A 9,214-nucleotide genomic window follows, 5' to 3' on the forward strand; every position below is an offset into this window, starting at 1 on the left:
AGGATGCAGGTGTTTTGCAACTGCTTTACGGGCGAAACAACACAACTCATTCCTGAAAGATTATTTTCTCCTACACGCTGTCCGTGTTGGCTGGATGTGTTACCCTGTGGTCATTTCATAGTCCTAGCAGGATAGTTGAAGAAAATGGCAAAAGTCGACCTGGCTCGAGTTGGGAAGAACTTAGTGAAGAGCGCAGAAAGTGGGGAGGTGAGTTAAAAAACTGCTAGTAAACAAGCTAACTGGCACAGCTGTGAGCCTTCCTCTTTATTTTAGGTTAAATTTGTTTTATTTTTACTGGTTCTGGTGTTGTTGTTGTTAGTCGTCCGTAGAGGCTTCCCTGCTGAGAGTCACTGCATTAAACCTGCCATTACCTCTGTAATAAGTGCTGTCTAATGGCGCCTCCGCTGCGACCTGCTGATGATCTGATGGGAATACATGTGACCCTGAGCTGTTGGGTTTCACTGACAGAATAAAATTAGCACTACATCTCATATGTTTGCTGTTTGTCATCTGTTCCAGTCAGTGGAGCTGCAGACTCTGTGGCAGGACCAGCCGGTGGTCTTGCTCTTCCTGCGGAGGTTCGGCTGCCAGGTGTGCCGGTGGATGGCATCAGAGGTCAGCAAGCTGGAGCCGGAGCTGCGGGCCAGCGGTGTGGGGCTGGTGGGTGTAGCACCAGAGGAGTTCGGGCTGAAGGAGTTCAAGGAAGGAGGCTTTTTTAAAGGATGTAAGCAACACTGAATTTGACGCCCCTGTGTTAGACTATTTTCACCTTATTGGCCTAATGTCACTCTTCTCTCCTGACCAATGTTTAATTTCAGAGGGTATGTTAAATATCAGAATAAATGTTTATGAGGAAATATTATCCAGCTGCAAAAATAAACACCAAAACACCAGTATTCATTTAAATTTCTTCCCTGCTGGTTTTGTTTAAATGGGAGTGTCTTCTCAAATAACTAACAACCACAAATGTTGTAACTTTCATTCAATATTTGTCTTAAAACACGTGATGGATCAGCTTCAAACATGTATTCATTACTTTTTTTCTTTTTAATCGCATTGGAGATGGAACAATTATCACCAAAGCTGAGTCAAGCCAAGCAAATAAAATAGCAAAAAACAAATTCCAATAGGAAAAGTTTTTTTTCTTTTCTGTAAAGTATTTGTGAATAAGAACCAGGCAGGTTAATTGATGCCATTCAACAAATTCTAGAAATTCTGTGAAATGTGATTTTAGATTGTTCCTGCCCTACTGCAACAGCTGTTTTTGTCACCTTGTTGCAAACTTGCATAACAGAAATATTGGGTGTGCCATAAGGATTTAGACAGGCTTATTCAGTCGTTTTGTTTGACTATAAATATTCACTGGCTGTCTTCTTTTTTTTAATAGCCATTTACGTGGATGAACAGAAGAAAAGCTACAAGGATTTGGGTTTCAAACGGCAAGTACAGTAAACCCATGTTTGTTGCATGTAGTTGCATATATTTAAGTTTTTTTTTATTAATGATAGTTTGTGTTGACTATGATGCAGATTGTTTAAGTTAAATATGATCAGTGTAAACTATGTACTTTAAGAGCTGCAATTCTTCTATTTTTGAGCTCTTGTTTAAACATAACAAGGCAGCTGAAAACATCCCCTTGAACGAGCACTTTCGGGCCAAAAAAATGAGTCACGGAAGTAATCATCAGAATTATCGATTTCAAAAGCTGAACTGCTTCACTCTAATGAAGTTCTCTAAATGAGAAGCTGTATTTCTTTCCCCAACAGCTACACAGCTTTAAGTGTGGTTCCTGCTGCGTTGGGGAAGAAAGTACGAGACGCAGCATCAAAGGTAAAAACCTTCACTGGTGCATGGTTACAGCCAGGTGATACGCAGATTTATCGACTTCTTCTGACTGTCTGTTGTCTCTGCTGGTTTCAGGCCAGCGCTGAAGGAATCCAGGGGAACTTCTCTGGAGATCTGCTCCAGAGTGGAGGCATGCTCATTGTGGCCAAAGGTACAATCTTAATGCACCACAGGGGATTATTAATGAGGATCTGTAGTAGCAGGTGTATAAGTGAATATTTAACGCAGTCATAGTTTAAAACACTTAATCAGGGGATTTCAACATGAAAATGGCCTTGTTGCATGGCACTGATAACAGGTTGCCGTAATATGTAAATAAAGGCATAAAAAAAGTAAAAATGGCATTTTTGTAGAGTCTCCTCTAGAGGGCAATGCTGTATCACATCATTAGTGTGGTCATAATCAACTCTAACCCTCCTGTTGTCCTCATTTATGGGCACCAAGAAATATTGTTTTCTTGTCTGAAAAAAAATCCAAAAAAATCAGCAAAAAATTTCCCAAATTTCTGAAAATTTGCAAAACCTTCAGGAAGAAAATTCCAATAATTCCTTAAAAGTTTCCCTTAAAAGTTTTATTTGTAAAAAAAATTCTTGTAAATTTTTTCCAAAAAAAAGAGTAAAAATCTTCAAAAAAAATCCTAAAAATATCTAAAGTGATTACATATATATCAGCAAAACTTCTAATATTTTCTTTAAGAACATTCACATAAAAATCAACCAAAATCCAGCAAAATTCGCTGGATTTTGGTTGATTTTTTGTGAACGTTCAAGATATATTTTTTAAAATTTATTTTTTCCATAAAAAGTGTTCAAAGATTTCTCAAAAATGTTGAAAATGTGGACATCAGAAGTTTCACTGTGAATTTTTATTTATTTATTTTTTCCACATTTTCAAATTTTAAAAAGGGTCAATTTTGACCCGCAGGACGACAGGAGGGTTAAACCACAAACCCTCAGTGCCAGTGCTGCCAGGGCTGCTGACTGTCCTCGCTTCTTCTTTTCTTATGTTCACACAAACGTAAGTCTTAAACTGTGTAATCATCTGTTGGGTTAAAAAAAATCAGACACAAATCTGTAGCAGAAGCAAGTTTCTAACTAAGTTGAAATCATTTAAAGCACAATGTTCGGAACACTAAGGATGCAGTCAAGATTTTTCAAACGTGTGGCTGATCGCTATATATTTTTTGCTAGTAAGTCAAGTTCCAAATATAGTCAGTCAGACTAGCTATATGTTAACGTGCTGATACACCTCAAGAAGAGGAGTCTGTTGGGGGAAGCTGATCCTATGTGTCTTCACCATTTTTAAAGTCTTGACTCCACCAGAAGCTATTTCTGGGGTCAGATCTTGCTGAACATTTCATTCATGAGCACCTGCTCAATTAAAGGGAGCTTAGTCTTAAATCTGATTGTTTTTGGAAAGAATTTTGATAGGAAGTTATTAAATAGAGGCTTTGCACTAAAACCAGACTATACTGTGCAAATCTGGAGGACTGTACCTTCAATGCGGTGTGCTAATTTTTTTATTACTATCTATCTGTTACTACTACCAAATTGTTATGTATTCTGTGGGTAATATTTAACAGAATTTTGTGTTATGTTTTTTTTCTTTTACTGCTGCTGTTTTTTTTATTTTTACTACTTTTTTTTTGCACTACAAAGGTGGAGAACAGGTCTTACTGCACTTCATCCAGGATTCACCAGGAGACCATGTAGCTTTGGAGGACATTTCCAAGGCTCTGGGTATCTCAGCCACAGCAAAAGCAGGACAGAAGCCAGTGGTGAGACATCTCATATATTTCCTCACATTACTTTGTTACTTAATTTTTTTAACCGTCCTGTTGTCCTCATTTACGGGCATCAAAAAATATTGTTTCCTTGTCTGAAAAAAATCCAAAAATTCAGCAAAAAACATTCCCCAAATTTCAGAAAAATTGCAAAACCTTCAGGAAGAAAATTCCAATGATTCCTTACAAGTTTTCCTTAAAAATTTTATTTAAAAAAAAAAAAAAAAAAAAAAAAATCCCCCAAATTTGGCAAGAAAATTCTTGTAAATATTTTCAAAAAATGACTAAAAATCTTCCAAAAAATCCTAAAAATATCTAAAGTGATTCCATATATATAAGTAAAACTTCTAATATTTTCTTTAAGAACATTCACAAAAAAAATCAACCCTAATCCAGCAAAATTCGCTGGATTTTGGTTGATTTTTTTGTGAATGTTCTTAAGAAACATTTTTAACATTTTTTTCCACCAAAAAATGTTCAAAGATTTCCCAAAAATGTTTAAAATGTGGACATCAGAAGTTTCACTGTGAAAATATATTTTTTTCCCACATTTTCAAACTTTAAAATGGGTCAATTTTGACCCGCAGGACGACATGAGGGTTAAACTGATGCTCTTGAGTTAATTCAGTCGCACAGGGAAGGGTTAATTACAATAGATGATATTATATGATTGTGCGTCTTAAAGCACACTGGACTGATCTATCTGTCAGCTTTCAGGAAACTGTTTTACGTCAGTAGAGGCTCATGCATCAAAGTAGCCTGTTCACAGACAATTTCACACTTATTACACCATCTTCATGGTCTGTCAGTGTCTGTGTCCAAGGGCCTGAAAACCTTTTCGACTAGAGCAGGGATCTGTGCAGCTGAAAACACACAAGTTATTATACAAATCCACAGTGTATCAACACTAGTACAAACTGGAAACGCAGCTCTGGCACCTTTACAGCTTTATTTAAATACTGATTTTTGTATCTGAGACAGGGTGAGCTTGTCTTTTATATGACTGTTTATTGCGTTATGTAGTAGTTTTAAGTAATTTTGCTTTTTAATGTGCACAGTTGGACCTCAGTGTGACAGACAAACCTGTCATACTTGGAGAAAAAAAAGGACAAATAACCAAAGCTGAGATACAGCAGATATTTATTGAAGTCTTCAAAGTAAAGTCGACTCACGAAAGACAAATACTTAGTTTACCTAAAGAAACAGGTCGACATTTTGCGAAATGCGCTTATTTGCTGTTTTGCTGGGAGACATCCAAGGAGACTGTAACTAATGTTTGTGTGGTAAATATGAAGCTGCATTCAGGCTATAATTAACTTTAAGTAACACAAACACTGGAACAATTCTGCCTACCAGCACCTTTAAAATTCAGTTATTATTACACTACATGTTTAATCTGTACAAAAGTCAAGCTACAAAAGTGACAAGTTTCGGTTTTATATGTGTACGTGCAGGACTGCCTCTGGGCTATTAGCTGTAGCTTCTTAGAGTTTCTACTTTTTCTTTGGTAACTTCACTGTGACAGCCTCAGGAAGTTACTGGTCCTACCTCAGCAAATAGACATTAGTTTGTTTTTAGCGCTTTTGTTTTTATAATGATTAAACAAAGGTGATGTAACATGGTAATCATTACTCCGCCAAGGAACGGCAGAGTTATGTGACCATCAGTGTCTGTCTGTTAGCAACATTACTCTAAAACAGACTCATGGATTGGATGAAATTCTCAGGGAAGGTCAGAAATGACACAAGGACCAAGAGATTAGATTTTGGCAGTGATGCAGCTTATAGTCTGGATCCACGGATTTGTTAAAGATTTCTGTATCATTGCAAGTAGCGTCACGGCGTCACTGTAACCATGACAACAAGTGAACACTATGTCAGCTGCCTGCTGACGATCACATGATTGCAATCCTACTATAAATCAGCTGCTGCGGTCTTATCTGGACTTATCCGTCAAACATGATACAAGGAACAACTTGATTAAATTGTGGGGGTGTTTCCAAGTCCCATCAATTCCTGTCACTCGCTACATATTTAGATCATGCGATTCAGTGTACGTACATAACATGCACATGCATAACACACGCCTGTGCTGAGTGCAAGGTCATTTTGTTTGTGGGTACATCTATATTAAACGGCCACATTCTATAGTGCCGTGATTTTGGCCATTAATTTCTTCAAGATTTCAGCCGTCTGAAATGATACGACTGAGCAGCCTTGGCGGAGTACTGCACTCTCTGAGTGCTTTTCTTCTGGATTATTTTGTCACCTTTTGACAGAGCCAGGTCAGTTGTTTCCTTCTTTTTCCAGTTTGTATGCTAAGCTAAGCTAAGCAGCTGCTGGCTTTAGTCTTGCATAGCATCGGGCGTCAATCTTCTTATGTAACTCTTATCAGGAATAAGAATATACTGATTTCTGAAATGCCAGTTTGTCCTTAAAAACATTTGTTCTCTAATGAGTGAGTGAGAAATGATTTATGAAAATGGGAACACTAATGCTTCCCACATCTCCTGCTCATGCTATGAAAACACATTTTAAATGTGAATACAATTTTAAATTTATTGTGACTTTATTGAAATAGCAGACACTGCAGATATCAGACATATAATGTAATTATATATTTTCTAGCTGTTATGGAGCTCAACATCCTGCATGGAAAACCCAAATGCAAAACATGATAAATGTAAGAAAGGTCAAAGCAAAAGTCACTATACTAACATTACACCAGTAGATGTTTAAGTTTAATCTGCAACATCAAAATACTGTGGTTTAGAGAATAGTTAAGAGAATGAGCCACATTGTTGGCTGTGGTTCTGTGGTGTCAGGATGTAATGGACATAATTTCTTTTTTATACTATAATAGCACTTTTATAAAACAAATTGCTCACAGGCCTGATATCAGGAGTCCACAACACTGTGTGGTTTGTCCTGTGATCGTCAGAGTCTCGGACATACCCATAATATCCAGCACATGGTCTTCAACATCTTTTTGCCTCCTGGCTCTGTTGCGCGTTTCCCACAAAACCCACTAGCTGTTGCAACATGTCCCCATGACCTGCAGGAAGACCAACAGATGTCATGTCTGCAGCCCAGGAACAGATTAGACCTTGTTCCCTCGGAAGGGTCAAGATGTGTCAGGAACAAGTGTAAGTCACAAGCTATCTGACATTAGTATGTGGAAGAGGCTTTGGCAAAGTTGAAGCTTTGTTAACAGAGAGCGGTCACTGGATGATGTAGATAAAACTCCTTGCCTGATTTGCTGCTGATAGACACTATTTACTCCCTGAGAAGCTCTTATGCATCTAGTGGTGAAAACTCTCAAACTAGATTTCCCTCAAGAGTAGCCTGCGTTTCAACTTCAGCAAAGACTTGGAGGCAAACAAGACACACTGTTTAACATCCTGAAGACAAACAAGGCTTCCATATAAGCTTTATCATATAAATTGAAGGGCTTCTCACCTGTTACTTTAATTTTAGATGGTTTACAGATAAATTCAGATAAAATCGGCAACATTAGACTTGATGGAGACCAGTGAATCCAGGATCCTTTGTCCTGTGTCATCCTCAACTGCTGCCTTTGTAATGTGCAAACAAAGCTCTTTAGAAATGACCTTTAGATATGAAAATTAAAATTTCAATACATAATTTTTATCTGCTTTGTTTTTAGACAAGGACCGTAACTGGCAAATGTTTTCATTGTTGCTTCATCTGTTGATTATTTCCTAGATTAAGTGATTAGTTGTTTGGTCTGTAAAATGTCAGAAAAAGGTTAAAAAACAAAAAAAGTGCATCAGTGTTTCTGAAACCCAAGATAAAGCTGATCCTGTAAAGTTGTTTCGTGAACAACCCAAATAGATGCAGTTTGCTGCTTTAGAGGAGTAAAGGAAGATATTCACATTTAAGAAGATTAAGAAAATATCTTTGTTTTTTCTTTGAAACAAATTGTGATAAATTACTCACAGTGATAAATCCATTATCAAACTAGGTGAGGGTTAATGTAAATGTAAATGTTGCAACTCTATTTTAGATATGAAATCTTTAGAAAAAACAAATTTGATTCAATAAATCATTGCAGTATAAATATCTTGTACTTTGAATGATCATACAGAAATGAAACGTATAAAATATCAACCAAGTTAAATTAGGTTTGTAACAACAACAATATGATTATTAAGAAATCTATAAATTATTTTTAAAATTAATTGATTGCCTGGTGTATTTATATCAGAACATTACCACAGTTTCATTGTCATCTAAATCTGAATCCAAAGATACGCAACTTAAAAATAGAAACATTTGAGGACCTTCAATTAGATGTTGTTCTTTCTGTTTGAGAAATTTGTCATGCAGCAAATCATTATCTAATTGATTATCAGAATCAGATAATTGTCGCCCTCATGAATGCCTGAATAAATGTTAAACCTCTTATGAGCAACTCCAGTAATGGAAATCCAGACTGATTATTTGAGAATTTGGGAGGAGCAGAACTAAAGAACAATCATACACAGCAATGAAAGATGCAGAGCACAAAAAAAAAATCAGTTGTATTTAACCTTATAGACCCAGAGACCCCAAAACAGAAGCAACAGGTCACTTTCTGTTGTAGATTTCTGAAACGTCCCATGTTCATAATCAGTTCAAGTACAATTAAAAGTATCGTTCAGTATGTTTTCAAGATGTTTGAATGCCGATTTTACTTCTTGTAGCATCATCCTTCATCAGTAAGATTTTTAAAAGTGTAAGGAATTTCTGTTTAACTTCACTGCTGCTAATATGTAACGATTGTTTTGTGGTCTTGTTTGCAAAAATCTTCCATTTTGGGAATCAAATGTTTTTGGTTTAATGTAATTTATATTTCAATAAAACAAAAAAATGCTGCTCTGGTAAGAGAGCTTCCATCTGAAGTTTATCATACAGTGTTATGTATTTGCGTTTTGTAATATGTTGAGATTAATGATAACTATCATAACATTTGTCCACCAGATTTGTGGTAGATTAGAAAAGGTGCGTCATGTTCATCAAACAGCCTCTGAATAGATTGCTGAAGCTAGTTATTTAACCTTTGTAACTTCTCTTTCAGTGCAACGATGATGTTTGTACGCGATGATGATGATGAAGGAGCTGCCAAATGTGTCTGACCACCACATCCCAGTGAGATAAAGAATGTCATTAAAATGAACATTTAACCACTGCTAATTTTCCAATGTCACAAATGCTTTAGATCTTTTATGATAACATGTTTATTTTCTACTGTAAAAGCTCACAGTAAATGTAAAGTTGAAGGGTAAACTAATAGAGCATTGCTTTGACATGTCTGTGACAGCTGTTTTAATAATTGTAATAACTCTTGGTACCATTAAATTAGACTGACAGTAAATTGCTTGTACACACAGTAATTGTTTTTATGTCTTTGCACTTCTTACACCCAGTTTATACAAAGTACATGCATTCCTTTGCATGTATCTAGCCAGAATTTCACATGAAAATCACTATGTGGCTTCAGTTAGTAAGAAGTTCCATGCAGGCGTTTCAAAATGGTTCAGGAGATATTTGACTTTTTGACATAATAAACAATTACCCAGCAGGA

General features: G+C 36.4%; 1 protein-coding gene across 2 annotated transcripts; it reads left to right on the plus strand.

Moving 5' to 3' along the window:
* prxl2b (peroxiredoxin like 2B) lies at positions 1 to 9,214 on the plus strand. 2 transcript variants are annotated; one of them, XM_023298117.3, is made up of 7 exons: positions 8 to 207; positions 520 to 724; positions 1,388 to 1,439; positions 1,767 to 1,830; positions 1,921 to 1,996; positions 3,504 to 3,622; positions 8,708 to 9,214. In XM_023298117.3, exons 1-7 carry the CDS (start codon positions 145 to 147, stop codon positions 8,732 to 8,734), a joined length of 606 nt encoding a protein of 201 aa, XP_023153885.1. In that variant the 5' UTR covers positions 8 to 144; the 3' UTR covers positions 8,735 to 9,214. The 2 variants fall into 2 exon arrangements, with proteins under 2 accessions (XP_054866704.1, XP_023153885.1); XM_055010729.1 differs by lacking the exons at positions 3,504 to 3,622; positions 8,708 to 9,214 and adding an exon at positions 2,751 to 2,881 and having other exon boundaries at positions 1 to 207.

This window comes from Amphiprion ocellaris, chromosome 5, assembly GCF_022539595.1.
Source record: "Amphiprion ocellaris isolate individual 3 ecotype Okinawa chromosome 5, ASM2253959v1, whole genome shotgun sequence".
In the NCBI taxonomy this organism is placed as follows: domain Eukaryota; kingdom Metazoa; phylum Chordata; class Actinopteri; family Pomacentridae; genus Amphiprion; species Amphiprion ocellaris.